The 25,710-nt window shown below is 39.5% G+C and overlaps 1 protein-coding gene across 3 annotated transcripts in view; it reads right to left on the bottom strand.

The window, feature by feature from the left end:
- Window positions 1-4,804: 4,804 nt before the first annotated feature.
- The window catches only part of LOC6612511 (1-phosphatidylinositol 4,5-bisphosphate phosphodiesterase), a 41,746-nt gene continuing 20,840 nt past the window's right edge, over window positions 4,805-25,710 (bottom strand). Inside the window, exons 1-14 of one of the 3 annotated variants that reach the window (XM_002036983.2) lie at window positions 20,756-20,876; window positions 19,229-19,807; window positions 19,098-19,157; window positions 14,314-14,460; window positions 13,944-14,023; window positions 10,716-10,952; window positions 10,481-10,647; window positions 10,112-10,416; window positions 9,563-9,727; window positions 9,132-9,498; window positions 7,760-9,023; window positions 7,539-7,695; window positions 7,384-7,473; window positions 4,805-6,120 (exon numbers count right to left, since the gene is read on the bottom strand). In XM_002036983.2, the coding sequence (XP_002037019.1) occupies window positions 6,052-6,120; window positions 7,384-7,473; window positions 7,539-7,695; window positions 7,760-9,023; window positions 9,132-9,498; window positions 9,563-9,727; window positions 10,112-10,416; window positions 10,481-10,647; window positions 10,716-10,952; window positions 13,944-14,023; window positions 14,314-14,460; window positions 19,098-19,157; window positions 19,229-19,408 (3,288 nt within the window). In that variant the 5' untranslated portion in view covers window positions 19,409-19,807; window positions 20,756-20,876 and the 3' untranslated portion in view covers window positions 4,805-6,051. Of the gene's footprint in view, window positions 6,121-7,383; window positions 7,474-7,538; window positions 7,696-7,759; window positions 9,024-9,131; window positions 9,499-9,562; window positions 9,728-10,111; window positions 10,417-10,480; window positions 10,648-10,715; window positions 10,953-13,417; window positions 13,498-13,943; window positions 14,024-14,313; window positions 14,461-19,097; window positions 19,158-19,228; window positions 19,808-20,755; window positions 20,877-25,710 lie in introns of those variants that run through there. The other 2 variants (XM_032726234.1, XM_032726232.1) reach the window with 2 other exon arrangements.

Here is a 25,710-nt window from a genome sequence, read left to right as displayed (position 1 = left end):
AATTATTAATAGTATAATTCCGCGCGCTGTATCCTTGTGTTAAAAACCAATGTGATCTCTTGCTTTGGCTTTAAAGGAATCTAGTTTGATTACGAAAACTAGTTTCCTCTAAGGTTTTAAACATTACATCATGTGTCGTCGCATCGATGAATTATTAGTAATATTCATTAATTTTTCGGTGCCCATTCCGAACGAGTTTTTATTTCCCTAAATTCGTTTATTAGTTGCCTAACAATATGAGAAAAAAAGGTTTCGCTAAACTACACAATAAACTGACATGTACATATTGACCATCTCTTAAATCTAATAGGACTTTCTAAAAGTAAAAAAGTGTTGTTAATCGCAATCATTAACATTTGATAATTATTATTTTTTTTTTACTTAATCAATCAACAATATATAACCACGCGTTGGTCAAGTATGACAAACAAATCTTTGTGGTATAAAAATAAAGCCATGCTGGTCCTTGGAAAAAATTTCTTATTGATTGTTTTTATACATCAATCACTGTGTTTTTTTTCCATGAACCAAATGGTTTTAGTGCTGCAACCAAAATTGTGAAGATTATTATAATACGAGTGGGAATTATAAAATACGCATAGCAGAATTCATAGATTTTATATAGTCAACTTTTAACAAGTTTTTATTTTCCTAAAGTCAGTTAAAGGTGCCTAAAAAATATGTTTAAATAAAAAAGAACGAATGTATGAAGTTAAAAAACGAAATCATGCTAGATCAAGAACAAATATCATGTAAATTGCTTTTTTACATAAAATACAGGATATTCGTTCTTGAGCTTAATGGTTATAGAGCTGCAAGAAAAATTGTGAAATTTTTTACAAATATTAAGAATATTACAAATTATTACCATTCATATCCTGGACAGTGTTCCTAATAGTCTGTTATTATTACACAAACCTTGGGAATACTTTCGAGATAAGGATGGCATAACGCTGCAAAAATAAGTATAAACATATCCCTATCCATCATCAAATCAATCCATTAATCTAAGATTGATTTCAGTTCTGAAAAGAGTGATCGTTAGTGATACTTCCAGATGGTACAGCCGCATACAAATATTTCTGAATGAAAGGGAACGAATATATCAAGTTAAAAAACGAAATCATGCTAGATCTTGGACAAATATCAAGTAGATTATTTTTATACATCAATTTATTGTTATTTGTCCTTGAACTTAATTGTTTTACAGCTGCAAAAAAAATTGTGAATTTTTTTTAACACAACCATATATGTACGCCCCTGTGAGTATTCCTAATATACTGTTTTTGATACACCAGTCGTCAGTGATACTTTCAGGAATAAGATGGCATAAAAAATATGTTTAAATAAAAAAGAACGAATGTATGAAGTTAAAAAACGAAATCATGCTAGATCAAGAACAAATATCATGTAAATTGCTTTTTTACATAAAATACAGGATATTCGTTCTTGAGCTTAATGGTTATAGAGCTGCAAGAAAAATTGTGAAATTTTTTACAAATATTAAGAATATTACAAATTATTACCATTCATATCCTGGACAGTGTTCCTAATAGTCTGTTATTATTACACAAACCTTGGGAATACTTTCGAGATAAGGATGGCATAACGCTGCAAAAATAAGTATAAACATATCCCTATCCATCATCAAATCAATCCATTAATCTAAGATTGATTTCAGTTCTGAAAAGAGTGATCGTTAGTGATACTTCCAGATAGTACAGCCGCATACAAATATTTCTGAATGAAAGGGAACGAATATATCAAGTTAAAAAACGAAATCATGCTAGATCTTGGACAAATATCAAGTAGATTATTTTTATACATCAATTTATTGTTATTTGTCCTTGAACTTAATTGTTTTACAGCTGCAAAAAAAATTGTGAATTTTTTTTAACACAACCTAGTATTCCTAATATACTGTTTTTGATACACCAGTCGTCAGTGATACTTTCAGGAATAAGATGGCATAAAAAATATGTTTAAATAAAAAAGAACGAATGTATGAAGTTAAAAAACGAAATCATGCTAGATCAAGAACAAATATCATGTAAATTGCTTTTTTACATCAAATACAGGATATTCGTTCTTGAGCTTAATGGTTTTAGAGCTGCAAGAAAAATTGTGAAATTTTTTACAAATATTAAGAATATTACAAATTATTACCATTCATATCCTGGACAGTGTTCCTAATAGTCTGTTATTATTACACAAACCTTGGGAATACTTTCGAGATAAGGATGGCATAACGCTGCAAAAATAAGTATAAACATATCCCTATCCATCATCAAATCAATCCATTAATCTAAGATTGATTTCAGTTCTGAAAAGAGTGATCGTTAGTGATACTTCCAGATGGTACAGCCGCATACAAATATTTCTGAATGAAAGGGAACGAATATATCAAGTTAAAAAACGAAATCATGCTAGATCTTGGACAAATATCAAGTAGATTATTTTTATACATCAATTTATTGTTATTTGTCCTTGAACTTAATTGTTTTACAGCTGCAAAAAAAATTGTGAATTTTTTTTAACACAACCATATATGTACGCCCCTGTGAGTATTCCTAATATACTGTTTTTGATACACCAGTCGTCAGTGATACTTTCAGGAATAAGATGGCATAATCGCATACCCCGGAAAAAAGAAATATAAATTTGTATATATTTATCCATCCTTCTTTGTTTGATTTTTATAAAAGAGAATGGTTAAGTAAACAACTTTAAAAGACAAAAATAGGCGAATTTCATTTTAAGATTTATTTCCAATAACCACCAAAACACCCAGTAACTTCTTAGTTGTTAAATCTTTTGTTTTTTTACAATCTTTGTTGCAACCCAAAGGATTTTCGTATTGATTTTTATTAAATGTCCATTAACTAGTATGCTTTATGTTCTCAGCTTGTTCCGTTAAATCAACAAACGCAATCAGGCTAGAATCTTAGCAATAGAGAATCCGTTTCTGTATCTGTATATATTGGATTGGATATATGTATGATGCTTAGTGTGTGAGGCTGTTCTAACATTTGGGCTCATTTGGTTTTTCGCGAAAGTTCGCAACATCTTAAAACTTGATAGGATACTAAACTAAACTATTTTTTGCAGGGGCCGAATTGTCGGATTCAAATAATAGCACATCTCTCGGGACAGCGGTGATATGAGGCTAAAACTAAAATATAAAGTAAGCTTAGTGCTGGCCATAAATAATGGCTTACATATAAGAGTAAGTGTTTTGAAAATCCAACTTAAAAGGAGAAATCTAGGGAAAATCTCTAGAGTCGCTTTGGAATAGGATTTATTGCAATTAAAGTTATTCGATATCGGAACAATCGTAATAATAATCATAATAAAGATAATAATGGTAATCATAATAGTTTAATATATAGAGTTCATAGTATATAATCATAAGTTCATACGCAGCATTTTTAATATAAGTTAATTTCATCGACAAGAACCTTTTGGTCTCGCGACCTCTTTAAACTATTCATTTCACATTGTTTGTTTGTTCGCAAAAACATAATCAATAAATACGTAGATAGTAGATACATCCGCGAGTTATCTGCCTCGCTTGCTATCGCTATTCATAATAATAATCTGTGTTTTTGCTCTCACAGAAGTACAAACTACAACAGGGTGGCCCCAAGTGTATGGGTTACACCATCGTGCATATCCTGTAACATTTTTGCTCTAGCGCTTCATTAAAGACTACAACTTATTAAGATTACAAAATAACAAAAAAAAAAAAAAAAAAAAAAAATATATATATATATATATATAAAATAAACAAAAAAATTGACACATTACTAAGTGTAGAGAATCCGTCAATTGGCGGGGTAAAGTTTCTTAAATTGACCTCGAGTGATTCAGTTTGGTTTTATATGGCAACAATGTTGTTCGTTTTCGTTATACGCTTTCTTTGGTTTTAGGGAAAAGTCCACTTGCCTTTGAAAAAAACCTTCACTAATAGTGCTCTTCAGAAGCCAATGTATGAATTATATTCGTAGTAGATGTAGTACCTTCAATTATTGAAACAACAACTTGGGAAAAAAGGAACAAGTCCTTGAAGTATGTACCGGAATAGTTTTTACCCGCGCCAATAATTTTTGTGTGTTATAAGTGTGCCAAATTTGAGGGCTTTTCGACTAAGAGGCTAGGCCTCTATCTAATGTATACATTATACGAGCGAATAAATAAATTAGTTGCGATCTCAGTTAGACAATGTTCGTTTCTCTTTTTTAGTTTTTGGTTAACATTGGGATTGGCACATTATATTACATATCATACAAAGCTTTGCAATCGTTTTCCTCCATCCAACCTTCAACTCGTGCCCTTGGGGAGAAATGGTAATAAGACAGTGTTGGCAAAGGCGAAAGTATTGGAGATAAAGGGTAGTTGGCATTCGCTTTTTCTCGCGTTCGTGTAATAAAATGTAACCGCTTATCACATTCATAAAACTCGATCAATTCTCTAAATACATAGTCGTAGGCGTTGGTTAAATATTGTACATAATTTAGTACAGTTACCTTGTATGAGTTAACTAAATGTTTTCGATTCGTTAATAGCACAGTGTAAACGCTTCTCCGTTTTCGATCTTTAGAGCACATATTTAAGTTTAAATTCAATTCAAATGGGAAATTACATTCTTTCTTTGCATCCTTGCCTTAGTTTCGTTCAATTAATTTTCTACATTTTCGGTTTCTTTTTCTTTGTTAATTTTTTCGTTTGGCTTTGCAACAACTACAATACATGCAAACAGCAAATTTTGACTGCAACATAAACGCTTTTGACAATTCAAACAGAATCTATCTTAAGTTGTTATATTTGTCTCTTACTTTGGTATAATATTTACTAGATCTACATATGTATTTTTTGTTCCGTGTGTGTATATATGTATATATTTTTGGCTACTTTTTCTGGTAGTACACAATCGCAATATCTTTATCTCGTTCGGGTTTTTAATTTGGAAATAAGATCGGAACTAATACACAGCGGATGAAAATGTACATTTTATGTAAGTAAACCATTTCGTTTTTAATAATTCCGAAATTATTATTTCTTTCGTGTGTGGTAGGTGTAAGTGAGCGTGTTGTGCATATATAACTGCCGGTAGGGGTGTTTCTTTGTCTGAATTACACATTTAATACATTGGTATTTATATTTATATTATATACGACGTGTGAAAGGGTATTCCTCTGAAGTTTTTGCAAAATAAATGCTCTTCAAAAGACCCCAAGCTCTTACTATATTTTTTCCGAATTACATAAACATTTCTGGGGTTGTTTGTCCGGTTAATTGTGGGCGCCTTGGATTGCTTAACTGGTTAATTGATGGCTTCGGCTTACTGGTTAGTTAATTGGCTAAGCTATTAGGTGGAGAATCGGAAACTCATGTAAGTTGTTCACTTGAAACATATGGGGCAGGATGTTAGGTTGGTGTTATGTATACATATATGATTGTGTACAGTGCGAACTGTTCACCGATCAAAGAACAAAAATATAGTTCTTTTAGTTGCGAAACGCACTGTGTGTGGTCTATACTTATCGGTGTACCGTTTTTATTGTGTTGTTAGCACAAAATACCTTACAAGATTTTGGTATCCTTTATTTTTCATTGGTTGTTTTTTTTTTTATGTTTTTCAAAATAAATTACAATCAATTCGAGAGGAGCAAGTCCCCATAAACTGCACACATTACTGCGTGACCTCCTCATTGACTCATTTTTTCCTTATTCTTTTATCTTCATCAGAATCTTAAATAAATATAAAGCACAAAGTGTTTTTGAATTCTAGGTATTAAGAATATAAGCTTATGCTTCCGCCATAAAACATATACATAAATATTTGTAAGTTAAGTTACGTTTTCAAGATGTGGGCGAGTGTGTGTTTTCGAGTGATGGGTGTGTAATGTAGTTTATAAGGAAAAGTATATATGTTAGCATCTTCAGCTAAATCAGCATTTTTTTTTTGTTTTTTTTTTTTTTTGTGTTTTTTTTTTATTCTGTTTGGTATCGCGGTGCTCTTTCCCGTTTTTGACCATTGATCTGGGAATCTTAGGCATAAAATTCCGTTTTTCCTTGCGTCTTATACGCCTCCTCCTCGATTTTGTACATGTCCATAAGCTTGTTTTTGAAGCGGCAGTTGGATTTTGGTTGACAGACGGCAGCGTGTGAGACAGCAAATACAAAACATATTGCAAAAGTAAACAAATTGTGTGATTTTTGGTGGTTTAAATTGAAAGAGAGACAATGGGCATATGAGTATGTGTGTTAGAAAGAGACAGAGAGAGAGAGAGAGAGAGAGAGAGATAGGGAGAGAGAAAGAGCAAGAGAAAATATAGAATATCCATTTAGTTTTTCTCAATTACTTTGCCATTTGCGATTTGGGGCGACACAGCAAACAATAAATGACTAGGCGGTTAATGTAAGGGTACGTGACAGATTGGGTTTTCAGACAGAGACAGATTTAGAGAGTGAAAGTGACAGAGAGAGAAAGAGAGAGGGAGAGAGAGGCCCATAAGGTAGTTCGATAGTAGATCCGCGAGCTTGGTATTACGGATTATGGGATTCAAGCCAAGAATCATATAACACTTATAATTATTGGTGAAAAAAAAAGAGTCTTAAGACAGAAGATTTAGGGATATAGTGATTTTGACACGAGCACACAAAAATGATGAAAAAGCACAGAAAAGCAAAAATAAATAAAAATTGTTAAGCCAACTCAGTATTAACGTGGGACTATTTTCAAATCAAAAGTATTCGGCCAACAAAGTAATTCAAAAAGATGTTTAAAAGCAAGGCAAAAAAAGGAACCACATAAAAGAAAAACGAGATCTCATTTTTAATACGATCGCGAAACCGTGCTCCAAAATTATCTGAACAAGTCGAAAACTAGGTAAAAGTAGAACACACGATGAATAAACAAAATGAACATGTACCAATAAATATATAATACATATATAGGAAACAGTAGATAATTACATCTTAGCAGTTAGTGTGAAAGATTAGCAGCTACAGACTGATCGATTACGTTTCAGGTTAGTACGGATGGGTTCGGTTAGGTTGGGTTTTCGTTTTTGATCGGTTAATGTTTATCGTTTATCGGAAGATGCATCCCCAGTCGATAATCTCTCTCTCTCTCACTCTCTCTCGATCGAAAATTAAGGGGCTACAGCAACTACAATCGTATCTGGGATGCATATCTTCACTTTGGTTTCAGTTTCGGGTTTTCTGTTTCGTTTTTGAATCATATTATGTCGTTAGGTTATAGATTATAACGTTTATCGTTTACGGTTTATCGCTTTCTAGCTGTACAGGTGTGGTTGTCTAAAGTACAGTCTCAATACTGGTTATAGTGTCGGTCTGCGGCCGAGTTTCGTTCAGTACCTTTTGCACGTCGGTACTGAATTCCTCGACCTGCTTCGAATGCGCCAACTTTAGTTTCTCCATCGCACGGCCCTGCTTAACGCCGATTTGCTGTAAGCAAATAAATCCATATATATAAGATTCAGTTGAGTTATTAAGAATAGAACAGAACTAACCTTCTTTTCCTCCATGAAGCGCTTCACATTGTTCTGGCGCTTCTCACGCAGCCGACGATCCTTCTCGTTCTTGGTCTTCAAGGTCTTGTCGTTCTGTACCTCCTTGGCGGTATCCGCCGACATCTTTGCTTGCTTGGCATTCAGATCCTTGATGTCCCTGCGCATCAAATATTATGGGTACTTGTTTAGAATGCGTTGTCGTTGTGTGATAGTTATCTCACCTGGCATGACGATCTTCCAGCTGCTTGATCTGCGCCGCCTGAACGGTGAGCATTAGTGCCTTCATGGCGTCCTGCGAGTCCTGGACATGTTGGCGCAGCATGTCCCATTCCTCCTTACGGTGCCTGGCGATCATGTCGGTCCACTGTTTGGTCTGGTCATTGATCGAGTTCTTGATGTTGGCATCGTTGCGAATGTCGTCTTTGCTCTTGCCCTTGATCAACTTGTCGATGGCTGCATTCTGGGTCTTTTGCACCGAGGTGCGCTCTTTAGCGTGCTTCTTGCGCAGGGTGTCGAGCTCCTTGATTTGCTTTTTGCCTACCTTTTGGAAGCCTTTCTCCTGGCGCAGAGATTCCAACGTGACGGGCTCAAAGACTAGTGGTGGCTCCTTCTTTTCCTCCTCTTTGGCCTTGCCAGCATCTCGGGCGGCACCGCCGCTCTGCTCTTCAATGCCAAGCGCCTTCATCTGTTCGTTTTGCTGCTTAGCGGCACCGGCGAATCCTCGCGGATCCGACAACATGGCCATGAAGTCCTCAAAGCCGTCAGGTACGTAGATCTTTAGCTCGATATTCACGAACAACATGGGCAACGACATGGGGAAGTTAGCCTCCGTGCGCAGGGAAACATGCCGATAGCCAGCCTGTAGACCGTCCAGCGGCAGAATACGTTGACCCAGAATCTTTCCGCTTTCCTCATAAACGCCAAATCTTAGCACAGCCAAGTCCGGAAGGACCACTTTGCGGAACACAAAGGGATCCTCATTGTAAACTGGATTCAGGCCATTATTGGCGACCAAACGCGTGCGAAACTCCTTCTTCACCGTGTCCGAGGGCAATCCAAACATGTCCACCTCCACATAGGTGCCCACTTTCTTGTCGGACAAGAATTGGCCGGCAATCACCTTCACGGAACACTGGGCCGCAATCACGCCGTCCACCGGCGCATCCGCAAACGGATCAAAATCCTTGTCGGCTCGACGCATGAAATCCGGTTTCAGTAGATAGCCACAGCCGCCGTTATACTCAAACTTGCCCTGGTTGAGTTGCATGGGTAAATCGGAGCTCTGGAAGTTGAGTGAGACCATCTGGCAGCCGGCGTTCCAGAACACCTGCGGCATATAGTTTGAGGAGTCCGCTCGTGTGCCCTTGGGATAAATACGCGACATCTGACGCTTGTTGTAATTGACAAAGTCGATGGAGCTCTGCTTCAAGTAGTTCATGCCCGCCGATTCCGCAAACGAGGACATGTTGTGGGCAATGTTTTTTTCTGTGGGTAGGACACAAATTAATATGCATTAATAATGGAATGTATTGAAATTACATATATATTTAAGCAACATTTCAGTAAATGTCTTGTTGGTATGCTGGTACATACCGATTGCCTTGTCGAAGCCCTGGAACTTGATGGGCTGCGCGTAATTGACCATGGAGGAGAGCCACGGATGCACGTTAGTTGTGGAGCCGCTGTAGTTGGCAGCGGCGGCTTCGGCCTCCGCTCCTCCGCCACCCTCGGCCGCTCCTTCGACGGCGGCGGCTGCTTCCGGGGCGGGTGCGGGGGCGGCGGCTGCCTCTGGCGGCTTGCCCGCACTGGCGTCCTCTTCCGGATCGTCATCCGTCTTGAGTTCGCCCTTCAGCCAGAGCTCCAGCTCGACCTTTTCCACTTCTGGCTTCATTCGCTTGTTCTTGATGAGGATCTTACGCTTCAGTTTGCAGGGTGGCGGCAACGGAAGGCCCGGATCCAGCTAAATCGGTATGCAATCGGGATTAGCAATATGATGCACATTGGTTTGGACTATCGCCACTTACCGGATGATCTGGTAGCGGCTCCTTCAGCAGTAGATCGCCAAAGAAGTCATCACAGTATTTGGCCAACTTGTATTGCTGGGCGCGGTTGCAGTGGTTTTCGAAGGACAGGATTACCGGATACTCGGAGGACACGAAGGCGCAATCCGCAATAGCCTGGATGCAATCCTGCAAGGAATGTGGGAAAAAACATATTCATTATATTTAATTCCTTACAAGCCTCAATTTATAAAAGCTTATCCTTTATGTATGTACTCAACATGCATTTCCTAATTTGCTTTGCAAACTATACAGTTAACTCAAACCAAATTATTCTCGGAACTATAGTTTGTACAAATCTGCATGTAATTTGTTTACCACCGCAAAGTTTCCAAACAATGCAGTCGTATTCCCAAACGGACTGTGCATATTAGATGCACTTGGACCATTGAGAATGCTGACATTACATGCGAAATGATTAATGTTTCAATTAAAAGCTCATTCTACCAATTGAACTCGTTCTCTCGTAGTGATTGTTGAACTTTTGCAGCAGTTGAGAGACTAGAGGGTTACCTTAAAGAGGATTTCGGTGCAGTAGGCGTGGCCGTGGGTGACGATGGGCTCCTCGTCCTCACCCTTTCCGTTCCAGCAATCCAGCTCCACGCAGCGACAGCCTGCCAAGAGTGTCTGGCGGTACATTTCCACGGAACTTTTGCCGCCGATCTGACGACCAGATAGGTAGGTGTTATGCGAGCTGTTGATATAGTAATGGGCCAGTGGCTGATCCATTTCCATGTAGAAATCCAGCCGGTCCAGGAATACGGGTGCGTTTTCGTCGGACATTAGGTAGCGCTTAAATCCGTCCAGCGACATTTGAACTGAGTTGGAATCGAAATTGAAATCTTTACATATACATTTCCCAATAGAACTAGGAGCTCTTACCGTTCTTCTTTTTCTCCTCATCTAGCTCGTAGTCGTTGATGATCTCCGTGCAGCGTTTCTCCTCGTAGAGAGGGTACAGGATTTCGTTCATCCGCGGATCGCGCTGTTTGTCGTTCATGAACTGGATAAATTGCTCCAAGCTGATGAAGTCCTGCTTGCCCTTTGTGCTGAAAAGAAGAGTAAATAATAACAAGTGATTACGATTATGTTTTAGAGGTCAGCGCCTTCTACTTACATGGAGGTGAAGAGCTCCTCAATGTCGTTTCGGGGACACACCTTGTGGTACAAGGCGTAGAACTTGTCGAAGGTGAACTGCTCCTTGGTCATCGTTGCGTTTTTATCATCGGGCAGACCGGCATCCTTTATGCACGTGTACACCAATTTCTCCGTTTTGCCGGATGCGAAGGTTTTGGCCAGCGTTTTAACTGGAATTTTGCCACTCTTCTCTACGCAGTAACTCAATCGCATCCAACTATTATTGGGTTTAGGAATTTCGAGAAGGTCAGATCAGTTATAATTGCACTTTATTCTCGGAAAGAAACTGAGTTGCTTTAGGGGTTTTCGGATGATGCAATTAAAACGACAACAGCGAGAACAACATTCAAAATATATATGGTACATATGTACATACCTTGGCTCAAAATAGCTGGAGATATTTAAACCTAATTAAACTACATATTATGTTATCTACACATTTAAATGATTAATATAACGAATGACTATTTGAATTGTATATAAGATATTGCAAATGGAAAAGTGGTTAGAGTAGCAAAGATCTTATAATTAAATGATTAAACAGAGAAGTGATGAGATTAAAATGCATTTAATGTCGCATTGGACGCAAGTCTTCATAAATGTAATTAAAAATCTACTTCGAACCGTAAGTAAATAACAATTTGGAATTTACCAAAAGCAGCAGGAAATTGCCATCAAATTGGCTTGAAACTACGTCAAAGGTCCTTGCCATTCCTATTCCCTATTTCACTTTCATTTAACGACTGTTTAGTGAACTAAGCTGACCGGTAATCGAATCAAATATTGATTAGCAATCAATTCCAGGCGATCCATTACGCAGATGATTAACGACCGCTCCGAAAACAGAACTCATAACTAATTGAATCGAGGGCCGCTCGCACTTGTGTCCAATTTGCAATTGGGATCCATTCGTGGAATGTGGCCCCATCCTTCGGTTTCGGGCCAAGTAATTGCAAAATGCGCCGTATGCGCCGAATGACGCATAAATAATGCAATCAGAAACAAATTGCAAACTAGGACAACTAATTTACAATACAAACGTGCAACTGCTACCGTGCCACGCCCACTCACGTTCCAGCCACCTCTCGTCCGCCTCCCATTTGGCCAAGGTGTTGGCTACGCCGGCGGTTAACACGATTGTTCGTTGAATGCACCTTGCAACTTTTTACCATTCCGCCCGAAAGACCACAGAAACATTTGCACACTGAGAGAAAGTCTTACTGATTTGCATAAAATCAAGTATAGTTTTTAGCAGGTATTTCCTCGGCTCTTTCTGCCCGTTTGATCCAAAGGCAATACCAATAATATATATATATATATATTTATATAAACCCTTAATCCGAATCGATATTTCTCACTGTTCGCTGGCAGGTGTGTGATCCCGGATGCAACACACCCATTACCCGTAAACACACCCATTGAACAACCCAAAAAACACACTCGACTGGGCAGAGAGTTCACCGCAAGGCATCGCATATCCAATGAACCGCATTTTAGCTCCCACCTTTCATCCTTGGACCCCTTGGACCATCCACCATTGACCAGCGAGCATTGGCCATTGAGTGCATTCGCTGCACTTGTCTATCGGAAGGGAGTCCAGCAAACTTTGGGCAATTTAACCCAATTTCGGTTGACGAGGCTGGAATTTTCATTGCGGCGCCCATTTGATTCAAACTCAACTAAAACAATTTCTGCTTGCTTTTTTCAGAGCAGAGCGATGAGACTTAAAGACGTCTTCAATTATATACTTAAGCCTCTCATTAATATGAAAACATTTTATTTGAGTTACAAAATAAAAACCTCTTTAAACCGTACTGCTCGTATGTTTTCATCACCATCGCAAATGCGCTGCAACATTCGCTTGACATCGCATCCTGAGTTTCTTTGTGAATAAAGATTGCTTTATTTTCGCTGTTTATGCTATGACACCCTTAATACCCTTATTTTTCAAAATGTGCTCTGCATAAAGTATGAAGCCCTTTGACCGAACACCCACACACACTGCACCGCACCCACTCCTGGAATTATTCATGATGGCTTCGGTGGGAAAGTGAGCACCAGCCCAGGCCAACTGAATCTCCCCGTACTTATTCCCATTCTGCCCATTTTGTGCGGAACAGGAAATGCAAATAAAGTGAATTTATTTTGTGCTAAACGTGAAACGCACCCGTGGAATAGGATAATCAACAACTATGGTATTGGGCGAAATGTCGAGTCGAGTCCCTTGGCGGCGGATCGAATTGGTACTCTCGGAATTACGTAATCAGCAATTAGGAAATTAATAACGACAGTCCAACACTCCATAAAATGCAAATTTAGCGAATGAAATAACAGGTTTAGGATAAAGCAGCATCGGGCATTCCAATAGTAGCTTATAGCATATTTAGAGCTGAAAATAGTCTTTTCGACTAATGTTTTAACGAGTTGATAGTGTGCGAGATTAGGTTGTTAACTACTTACCGTAGCACCGTAGTATTTGCACTCTTTATAGCTTTTACTCGAGCTCTTCTACTTATGACTATATGACACCAGTTACTTTTGATTACGAATAATTCGAACTGAAAACCGTAATTTAAATTTTACTTTCCTCATCAGCTGATTAATGTGATCTTAGCTTAGTGTCATAGAGTCATAATTCGCCTAAACAGGTGTTTCATTCTACTTTAGTGTGATCGTACTTACTGCTTCATCAGGTTGACGCGCGGACACACATTCGTGGCGCGGTTATTATGCGTGATGAGACGCAAGTTCTTTTGCCAGCTCTGTTCGAGTGAGACAGTTGTACACATAAATATATATGTGGTATATACATATATGTATGGAGAAAGAGAGAGTAGACAATCGTAAAGGACAACGACATAAACAGCAACAACAATAACGAGAACAAGAAGAAGAAGTAGAAGAAAAGGAACAGCATGCAGAACAGAGAGAACGGAACAATCGATGCAATTATGTACACAGTGTAATCGAGTGAGGTGCAGCAAGTGGAATTAATGTGGCAAGGCGAAGGGACATAGGGCACATGGGATGCAGGGCGAAAGGGAAGCACCGAGGCCGTTGCAATGATGTGAACAAAGACAGACAGCAAGTGCTAAGGAAGGGGTGGGGGAGGGGAGGAAGGGGTTAAAGGTGGGGTTAGTGATAAGGGTAGTGGTGAGGTAGGGGGATGAGGTAAGTGGTGAGGTAAGTAGTGAACACGCCCACTTACTGTTTCCGCAGACACATCATGGGGCAGATATTGTTCGCTTTGACATTATGGGTTATTTTTCGTATGCCATCTAGCCAGATCTAAAAGAAGAGTCGATAAAGGGAATGTGTGATTTCAATGAGTGATATCAGTTTCGTTGCTTTTCTGCATTAATTTTTATATATTGCATTACTCTTCTTCAAAGACTTCCATAGTTGAAGCAAGATCCACTGCGTATGGTTATTTGTTTTTAAAAACTTAAAAAACACAATGAATGCAGGACTGAATTGCGATAGGGAAATGCAAATTACTGACATAAGAGATAATAGATCCTCCCTGTCATTTCCGCTTCCGGACTTAGCCTGCTCCCGCCTATTAGGACGTGACTTACCTTGGCTGTTGCCGCATCTGGACAAATAACATGGTGATATGTTATATTGATATAGTCCGTGTTCGAACAGATCGTCAGAGATCGCTTATCCAGTTCCGGTATATTGGTGCCGTTCTTCTTCGTCACCTTATCAAGAATCTTCGGATCCTGTCGGAAGTAAAGCAAATACAAATACAAATTATAGTCATCATCAGCTCAGCTACTTCAACGGCACATTGCGCATACGCCCCGTGGCCTAGCATTTGACTGCAATTTGGCGCATCCCGACTGAACGCTGTGTTGTATCGGAATCGCCATCGCAGAACATTAATCTCCAGTCGCATCATTAATAAAGGCTTGCACAGAACATTTATCAACATTTGTGCAGCATTCGCGGAGCCAAAACAAATACATTTTCATTCTATTTTCCCTTTGGCCGTCAGCAACAATTAAATGCTTTGTACTTCTTTCGACCTTAACCCCTCCGTCCTCCCTTGTCCTTCAATTTTGGCCAGCAATTACATTGAAATTGCTGCGCAGTTCAATAAAGTGCAGTTAACGTACCAGAGAACTGCAGCCCGCCACTGGCACTCTACGTCCACCCGATAAACACTCGGTACTCTAGGCACCCCTGTGTTTTTTGACACCCTACTTGCGGCAACACAAAATACTCGAGTGTTTTACCAACGTGGTGTTTTTGTTACGAGTAAAAAAAACCACCCGAGGCCTGCTGCGCAATAACCGTTTGGGTGAGTGGACGCACAGTCAACGATCGGCCGCACGTCATTTTTTGTACGGGGGCTGCAGTTCTCTGGTCATTTTTTGTACGCCTAAAATTTGTATGGGTGGAAGCGTGACGGGAATAAGAAATGAAGGGTAAAAGGGAATACCCAAGAAAATTTTCGTGCTCATGTCTTTGCTCTTTGATGGACTCAATGTGTGCCACCCGTTTTGAATTATTGCCTTGTAATTTTTCACACGTCGCTGGCTGAATACTCTAATGAAAAATATTCTTAAATAAAGTCATTTTTGAAATGAATTTTGTGACATTATGTACATAGATTCGGCTATTAGCATTATTACTATTACTATTATTTTTACTATAATCTATATTTAAATTATTAATAATAATATTTATTATTATTATTATTAATTAATTAATTTTATTATTTATTATTAATAATTAAATTATATATATATATATATATATATATATTTTAATAATATATAATATAATAATATATAATATAATATATATAATTATAATAATATATAATAATACGATGAAGGGCATATTATACAACGTATTTGACAAAGTCTAGAGCCACGCCGAAAGAATAGTGTGTAAACGTATGGAGTTACGCATCTTGTCTGTGACTCGACTATCTACGAGACCACCCGAGTATTTTTGGAAACACCCATGTGTTTAACGGTAATGTGACCGAGTGTGATCGGCACCCGCGACGCAGAGCACCGTATTGATTCGGGTGCGCGCACAACGGGGTGTCTTGTCTGCATGTTCAGATTTATACTGTGTGTTTGTAAGTACCCGCGATGTGCGTGGCGGGTAGCACCCGCACACAAAATTGTAGGGTGTGAGTCGAGTGGCAAAAAATGCCACCCTTGCAGTTCTCTGTAACGTACCTTTAAGAGCGCGAAAAAGTATGCTACATTTTCGGTCTTCCTCCAAATTGAATACAAACTGTTAACATATTGAATCATGGGGCAGAATACCTTAAACACTTGATTTTCCTAACCCTGTAGCCATTTGAAAAGTGCAATTGTATGAGAGAAACCTGTTGTTTGCCACCTTAAATGCCGTTTCAAAGTCTTCCACTTAAATGGTGAATTTCTTAAAGGAAATTGAATTATGCAAAGACCCCATTGAGGATTTTTCCCCGCCCCCAAGGGCGCACACACACACAGGTACACACACACACACACACACACAGGCACAATAGCTCAATCAGTTCAAGTGCAATTTGTGAGGAAAGTCGGGGCAAGAAAGCAGCAGACTTTGGAGTGCTAAATAAGTCAGACTTCCACGATTTTATCCCCTGTCGCTCCTTTGAACCAAATAAAGTGAAAGCAAATGTTATAAAAGTTTTGTTCCCTTATTCTTTCCTTTACTTTATATATATATTTTTTTTTCTTCGTTATTTTCTTCCTTTTTTCGTGTGCCACTCGCTTTGTTACGTTTGCAGAGCTTCGTGCATTATTGAAAAGCGCCAGCAAACTAAAAGCCAGGAAAAGTCGGGGGCAATAACGAAAAACTGCAACCAAGCTCAAATTTTTCGTTTTCAATATTTTTTTCGGTTGTCACTCACTCACTCACTCACTCTTTTTGCCGACTTTTTTCTGCGGTTTCCCTCTGCCAAACGAAGCAACTTTTAATGGTTCATTGTGCAAGGCTTTTCAGCAAGCACTCTGCCTCTCTTGCACTAAATGATGCCGTCTCTTTTGCGCACTTGGCGCTCCTTCTCTTTCTGTCCCTAATGTGTCCCCTCTCTTTCATTTATTTGCCTGTGTGTGTCGCTCACTGATTTAATATTGATGACCAAACATTTCAAGTGATGGCAGAGCACTAAACGCACACTTACACACACACACACACACACACTGACACGGAGAAAAAAGAAGATTTGTCATAAGAGACTCACTTTACTTTTTTTTTCAGTGTATCCATATTGAAACCCTCTCCGTTTCTTTTTTCCTTTCTGCTGAAAACTTTTTGCATTTTGTGTCTGTTGCTTTTACTCAGTTGGCATTTTCTTTTCGGGCATCTTATTTGTGGTCAACAATTTTGGCACACACACACGCACTCAGCTGTGATCATTATGTGAGTTTCTTGCAACTTCTGCTCCTTGGTGTTTATTTTGTATTTTAATTGAATTTGCCCGAGGACTAGAGCAAAGCAGAATCGATGGAACACAAAGATGTTGGTAGGGTTAAGAAAAGTCCAAAAAAAGAAAATATAATAATTTAAAGTATTCTTTTTCATTTTGGGCACATTTAAGGTCTCATTTGCTTAGATATTTTTCAGCCTTCCAGTATTTTTGCCTTCCAGTGCAACCTGTTCACGATTGAATGGAGCACTACCGACGACCGCACCTGGAAGCCACTTAGTAGTCCCTTTCGCCGTGTCCATTCTCCCATTCCGCCCACATTTCATTTTCATTTTCCCCCAGATGCACCTGTAACCCACATGCAGAATAGTCAAAGGGTTTGCCCCAGGCTCAAAGGCAAACTGAAGAGAACGTGGAGGGTGAGGGCGGAAAATGTTCAATGCTTCTTAAAGGCGAGCTTGTAGAATGTATGGTGTAATACTATTACCAATAAATGGTAATATTATGGGTTATATTATTAAAATTTCAATTCAATGCATGTTCTTTTAATTTCGAAATTTACCGAAAAGATGAACTCATAAAGACAGATCCAAATGTGCAGCACTGGGTGTGCCCTCTGGCTGTGCAAAATGTGATGGGATGGGAGTGGATATGGGCATACCTATTGGTTGCCAGTTGGATGCACTCAACCGAACCTTCGTTTCAGTTTTACTTTCAGTCCTTCCCTTCGGAAAAGTGTGTCAAAGGAGGGCAGGGGAAACACCAGAGGGGGAGGAAACTGGACAGCAAGTCTACATTAGTTCGAGTCTCGGGGCAGCACCTGCATCGGCCATAAATATATGTATGAAAGACTCTATATATATATATATATGTATGTACACATACACATACACATACATACGACGTATAGATGGATTGGCGCAAATGGAGCTTCATTTCGGGCTGTTGCTGTTCGGTCATAAATTTCATTTAGGAGACGACGACAGACAAACAAACAAATACGTCACTCTATCAGTCCGCCTCCCACCTTATATACACCCCGGTATATGGCATATATAGACGTGCCATATGTCGGGTTAAAGGGAATATATAGAAGGGGGCGTGGCCGGTCGGTGACAATAAATCTAGCGCATGGAACAAATGCGTTTCGAGTCGAAGACGGCGACTTTGATCCACAAATGGCGCTGGATGAAAACAATTGAGAGCAAAAGTGACATATTGACACATTAACCGATGCATACACCCACACATCAAGACACACACGCGCGCACACACACATGCACACAGGCGACAGTTTTATGGCTTTGTGATAGTTCATCCTGCCAGCAAAATAGGAAAAATAAAGGAAATAAACTGCACTTAGTCAAAACTTGGCGGGGAAAATATGGGAAAATGTGGAAAAGAAGACAGGTGCCACAGAAGAAAGCACACAAAAATAATAATTTTAAATTAAATATATTATTGATTTTCAAACTAATTGGATATGGGAGCAAATATTCGCCATTCTAACAAAAGTTTTTTTAAAAATGCGTATTTATTTGTTGCATGCAGTTTAAAATTCCCTCTGCACTTAATTATGTTTTATTATTGACAGTAAACCTACTAATTAAACAGCGGAAAAAAGGGATTTAAATATTATTCTAAGGCCAACGATTCAACGAAAAATCCCACAAAATAAATCTGTGGAAAACATCATTTATTTGCAGGAAATTTATTTTTTTTTTTTTGTGAGGGGGTCTCTCTTTTAAATCAATTTCATTGCAAGGAATAAATTTCATAAATTAAATTAATTCATAATTAAACCATTTCATGGTTGTAAAACCACAAATTGGCGGAAAACTTGATTAACTTGATTTATTGGAATTGCGATTTGAAATACGTCTGCCAATTGGATTGTTACTCTTTCGACATTAAATAGTACCGCCCCAAAACAGATATAATACATATGTATTTACTCACCTTTGGTGTTCCGCCCGCACGAATGTCGCTCACTTGGCAGAGTTCTATGACATCGCCATCCTGCAAGGATATATAAAATATATGCTTAGCCACCGTAATTCCTATTTCTCAATATATTTGCCATAGCTTACCCGGCCCTCGCTTTTCCAGTACAGAAAAAATCCGTATTCGTCGACCTTGAAGAGGGCATCGCGCTCAAAGTCATTCTCCTTTGTCTCCTTTTCGTTTTCGAACCAGCGATCGAAAACGCAGCCCGTGGTCAATTCCGGTGGAACCGGAATGATCCAATCGAACTCGTACTTCTTGGTCATTATTGCCGACTGTGTGACGTTAGCTTAGCCACTTCTGTTTCCGTTTCCACTTCCGTTGCTGTTTCCGTTGCCGCTGACGCTTCCGTTTCCGTTGCCCTGCACATGCGATATATATCTAAGCCAGATCAAGATCTGTCCCCCGTCTCTCGCTCGCTCTCTCTCTCTCTCTCTCTCTCTCTCTCTCTTTTTCAACTGTCAACTTAATTTCCGGACATATTATATACTGGCCCTATCTATCGATGCTCCCAACGAATGTGTGTGTGTGTATATACAATTGCATTTATAGCAGATCACATGGTCCGTTTTCCGGCTAATTGAACTTGGCCCGGCAGCACTTGCTGCAGTTCTGCCACGACTTCCGAGCGGCAGGTTCCCTTTTATTTAAAATCCTCGACGCAGCTGCAAATGTAAAACGAGATTCGACCATTAGACATGACAGGCACAACGGGTTTTGGGGTTGTGCGTTCGAGCACTCCTGCAATAATAATTGTGCGGCAGGCCACAAACAAAATGAAGACATTAAGACACGGACATCCTGCAGTGGCAGAAAAAGCGGTTAAAATTTGAAAATAAGATACAATTCGTATACTTCCTTTTATATTCCAGGCAATTCTTAACTGTAACTGTATTTATCTTATTCATAATTCCCACACTTGCTACCGCTTTTATCGCAGTGTATGATACGAAAATCAGGAGTGCGCCTTGATTGCTCATGTAACAATAGGAAATTCAATAATTTGCTTTTATTTTGCCTTTCCATTTTGCCATCAAGGGTTAGCTTCTAGTTTCCGAATGCAACATATAATTTTCAATTTCGATTTGCGGTAAAATGTCTACAAGAGAGCGTATTTTCTACCATTAATTATGCAAGCTATGCCACTTTCAACATGAGAAACTAGAGACGATAACTAACTAACTGCCCTTGGAAATGAAATGATTTCCCTCACAACGTTCAGCACATTGAAATTGAATTTAAAATTGCCCAACTGATTAAGTAATGAACTGATGGTGAGTGAATAATTTTAATCAAGATTGTTAAAATACTTGCTATATAAATGATGAAATATTTCGAAAAATTGCATTCAGAATGAGCATAATCAACAGAAATGCCAATCGCATGCCAATTTGCGAATAATTTCGGCATAAAGTTTAATGAGTTTTATTGCTGGGAGAGGGGGAAAACTTTCAAATTGAATTAGCATTCGAATTGAACTAATTTCGCACGCACAAATCCGCCTGCCAATTTGCAATCTGCACACACTTTATGAGTTCGACACATTCTAAAAATGGGTAAAAAAAAAAATGAGAACAAAACAAAAATCCACTTTAAAGTTGGCACAAGTTTACCCCGAGCAAGGGTTTGAGCAAATTATCAAGCAAGGACTCGCAGGAGCAGGAGTCTGTTCTGGAGCACTTTTTTGATTTTTTCTAACGAAACCGGCTGATAGCTGATAGACAACTGAACTAACAGCACATCGTTGCAGCCGGAAGCCAAGAAACATCTAAAAACTAAGACTAATGGAATTAGCGAGTGACGACATTGCCAGGGCCATGGCCACAGGTTCTTTTTCGCTGCGATTCGATTTTGACGCACTTTGGGGACTTCCCGCCACCAGCCACCCCCACCCACCGTCACCCAACCGACCATCCACCCACTGAACGGAACACCATGGCCATGGCCTCGTGCACCTGACTTTGATTCCAATTCGGGGACAAAACTCAAGTGGCTGCCGTTTTCGCAGCTTGTTGCTGTACCTAACACATTGTTGGCTTTTCAATTTAGCTACACGGAAACATCACGTTCCACTTGCGATGGCCGAAAATAACTACAAATGGTCATTAGCTAGGTTCTAACATTTTTCAAGATCACGTTCTAGTGCTTATCTACAATGTAACTACATATGTGCAGTAGCTGCATTCAAAATTAAAGCCCATTTACTTAGTAGACTATATTTCATATTGCTAAACGTTTTTTCTGTGTGTGTACATATTTAGTCCGCCGCCTTGGCTGCGTTTTATTTATTTAATTTTTTATTTATACGGAGTCTGTGACAGACGCTCTTCACGGCTGTCGGAGTCCTTTGTGTGACATTTATGCGCCACCCCCCACGACAGCTATCGTATATACAAAATATATATATATATGTATATATATGTATATATATGTATATATATGTATATATAGAAAGCTGACTGATTACTGGCAGCCCCGTGATTTCTTCCGCTTTCTTTTCGACGCCGCTGTCGTGTTACACATGACTTCAAATTCAATGAGCTGCGAAATTTCGCTCATTGTTAAACTTGGAGAGCTTGTTAGCCAGACGACACACAAACACAAATACAAACAAGCGCACAGCCAGGACTCTAAAAAAAACGCACAAAAAACACTTTCACGCCCGCTCCTCCACGAATGTTTAATGAATTTACGCTCCTTGCGCTTTTGAACTTTCGTCTGGCGAATTGGAAGGGAAGCGCCAAGGACGACGGCTCAAATGGAGGAGGAAGGTGGGAGCGAGGTGCAAGGATACGGGCATCAATGCAACTGATACAAATACTACTTACAAATACATAATAGTAATGTTTGCGTTTGGAAATGACTAGTTTTGAGCTTCGATCCCTTTGTTCCGTTTCCAATGGAGTGGCTGCCAAAAAGTGCGAATTTATTCATGGCCATTAAAGTGGTGCCAGTGCCGGATGGCGGGTCATAAGGTCGTGCCGTGAAAAGCGCCCTCTTCACTCGCTCAAAGCCCTTGAACACAACACTTTTCCCGAAATCGAAGCACTTGAATTCATCTTTCACCGGCGACCATTAAATGCAGATACCAAGAGGAGGAACTTGAGCACGAAAAGGAGCGGGGAGCGGGGAGTGGGGAACGCAGGCGGGCAGGAACAACACGAAACGAAATCAAATCGTCCTTCTATGTAGGTGCGGAGAGCACCCTCTCCTTTTACCTTTCACCTCCCAGGAGTTTTTGTGCGAAGAAGTGTATGACAACGGTCCTTTTGCTGGGGGTTTTCCTTTCCTCTCCACTCCCTTCCTTCATTTTTTTTTCTTTCCGTTCGGCAAGTGCCACGCCTCAGCACCTGCGTTCCCCGGAATCGAGCGGAAATTCGGCTCGCAGCTCGAAGGTTTCTCGGCGAAGGGTGAAAGGAAGGCTCCCGATTTTCCGGGTTACAGAGTAAAAATAACTTGCATAAACTTTCCCTCAAAGGACGCACACACACACGTATGCCGAGAAGTGTGCTACAAATATGCTCATTACGTGCGCGCCAAGTGGCAGCCTCAGCCCCAAAGGACACGCCCCCGCCGCCTACTCCCTCGACACTCCTCCTTTTCCAGCGACAATTGCTCAATTTATTATTGCATACTGTGCGGCCATAAAACTTGGCAGGCATCCTTTCGCGGCTTCTGTTGCATGTACTTACTATTATCTATGGGGAATACAGACACACACATATACACTCGCATAGATATAGCATTTATATAGCTTTAGCACACACACACACATATGCGCAGTGCACGGTTACAGGTGCACGGTTATAGGCCATAACTATCTTCAGTTTAGCGGCATTTCTGCTTTTGATGGCCTTTGGACAAAGGCGAAATTTAGGAACCGCGTTCAAAAAGTTGCGCAATGCTTGCCGAAAAAGTATTTTAAAGTCTAAGTGGTCAGCTGAACTTGACCTTAAGACGGTTTTTTTTTTTTTGGTAGAATAAGTTAATAAAGTTATGTTGCACTACTCATAATATATATATACACACAAATAAAATCACGCATGAAGAAATTACCCTGATTAGTAGTAAAAATGAATAATAATGTAGTTTTAGTTTTTTTTATTTTGGTGCTGCAAATAAAAACATTTAAATAGCGTATGACACTTTTATTGTTTTCCAAGTGATTTTTTTTTTTAAAGTGATTGTCATATCTGGCAATAATTTAAATGTATTCGTTCTTTTTTTTATGATTATCTTCTCTACTTAATGCCCTATAAAGTTTTAGACAAGACATTTTCCAATGCTTGTTCCATTTTTCTTGAACCGAAGTTTACTAGCCGCTGTCATTGCTTTTTGTTGCTCTCATGGTTATGGTTGTAACAATTGTTGATACAGCTTTTATGACCGTGCGGCATTTTGTTTATTTTTCATTTTCATTGCAAGATCTGGGTATCTGTAAACATTGTTGTTGGGATTGCAGTTAATAAAATTGCTTTTTTTCTACGGCAAAACGTTGCTGCAATATTCATATCGAAAATCTTTTCATGTTGCTATTGTAGTTTTGATTTCACTAGTGAATAGTTTGCATAGTTTTGGTTTGGTCATAAGTACCTCGCTACATTTGTGTTTACATTTTATTCTCCATTTTAATTTTGCTGTTTTTTAAGTCCAGCCTTTTACCTACCGAGTCCAATCAATTGGTTTAGCGATCTTTGTATGCCATTGTTGCTGCTGTTGGCCATTACACTTAGGAAATTGAATTTGCCGGCCATATAATATTTGTGAAATTGCCATTTAAATATTTGATGAGACAAGCAAAGGGAAATGCGCAGCGAATCGCAGGTAGTAAAATATTTGAGTGCCGGCTTCTTGATTCTGGCCAAAGGGCCAAATGAGGCAAGCGATTCGAACAGTGAACTGTGAACACTGATTGCACGAATGAAATACTATATTGAGGGATGGGTTGAGTGGCGTGGAGTGTGGGGTCAGGGGTCACACAACTTGACCTTGTCAGTGGCGCCGGGCATCCATCAAAATTGATGGCACTGCACACTCGGTTCATGCAGTCAGTTGGTCAATCAATCAAGCGCCCCGCTCAATTACATCAATCAAGCGGGAAAGGTAATCCAAAACCGAAAACCAAATGGGCTTTTTCTCTCGCTCGACTTTCATGACTGAGGACCAAAAGTAATTACGTTTGATAAACAAGTCCTCTAATATTCTGTGCACACATTGAAAAGGAGAAAGAGCTAGCCAGACTGCTGGCGACAGAGATGGCTAGCGTGTCTAAAAGTGAGCAGAAAGGATTTGACCGAAAATGCATTTCGCATTTTAAAACGACAGGAAATATGGAAAATAACTTAACAAATTGCCAGATGCCAGCTTTGTGTATGTTTGCAAACATGAGTTATTTCCAGCGCCATTCCGCTTTGTGGAAATTGCAAACTTTTGCATGTTTCCATGAGGCCAGACGAGCTTTTTTAAATTAATTGCAGCAAGAAAAACCAGCACGTTTCTGTTTATTTGAGTAGTACTTTACGTATCCTGCATCATGGCATTCTAAATATAGACAGGAGCTTAGACTTATTTCAATTTCTATGAACTAAGCACCCCTATTTTTGTTAATAATTTATAATGTGTAAAAATACTTTAAAAGGATTGGAAATAGTTAATAATTTAATTGATTGTGAAATAATAAAAGTCAGCATTGACACTAAGCCACTTGTCTGTCTGGCATATCATTAACCACCAACGCCTTACGCACACACACACACACAGAGACCCACACACACTTGTGCACATACATATACAAGCGTACACACCCAGGTGACCCTGGCGTATACGTGATGTGTGGGAATATGCAAAGTCCTGGGACAAGAAACTCGCTTAGGCACGCACCATCCGTCAAGAAAAGAAGACGACCCCAGAAAGGCTCCAAGGGCTGCCGGCGTCGTCGAGGTAGGCGTGGCAGGGTCAGGGGCGTCAAAGGGCAAGGGGCGTGGCACAGGCAAATCAAAACCGAATGATGGGCGGAGCGACAGCACGGGCATCCTTCAAACAAACTGTCAGCAACTGTCAGAAGAAGTTAAACCAAACCGAAATAAAACAAAGGAAAGTGGGTGGTGTGTGTGTGTGGCTCGCCAGGAAAAAAGCGTAGCAAAACAACATTGACAGCAGATCGGCCCCAAAACCTTATCGAAATCAACAAAAAAAAAAAAGAAAAAATGAATGGATAGATGGGAAAAGGAGGCTTTGTCATATGGCTTACAGCTGTTGGCGGACTTTTGCGGCACGTAGCTCCTCTCCTTTCTGGCGGTGGTTTTATTTTTAGCCCCACAGGCCGTGAAACACTTCGAATTCCCCGAATCAAAACAATACATTATCATGGGGCGGACGCAGCTCGAGAAAACGAATGCCCTTTCCTTTTGGTCCTTCGGTGAAATTGTGCATATTAAATCTGTGACAGTGCGGGAACAAAAACAGCAGCGAACACAAAAAAAAAAAAATATGGAAATTCAATGTTCTCTCTTGTGACCGAGGTAAAGGCAACAGAAATGCTCTTTAAAATTATTAATTATTAGGGTCC

This window comes from Drosophila sechellia, chromosome X (assembly GCF_004382195.2).
Source record: "Drosophila sechellia strain sech25 chromosome X, ASM438219v1, whole genome shotgun sequence".
Lineage (NCBI taxonomy): Eukaryota > Metazoa > Arthropoda > Insecta > Diptera > Drosophilidae > Drosophila > Drosophila sechellia.
This window is presented reverse-complemented; position numbering and strand designations above follow the sequence as displayed.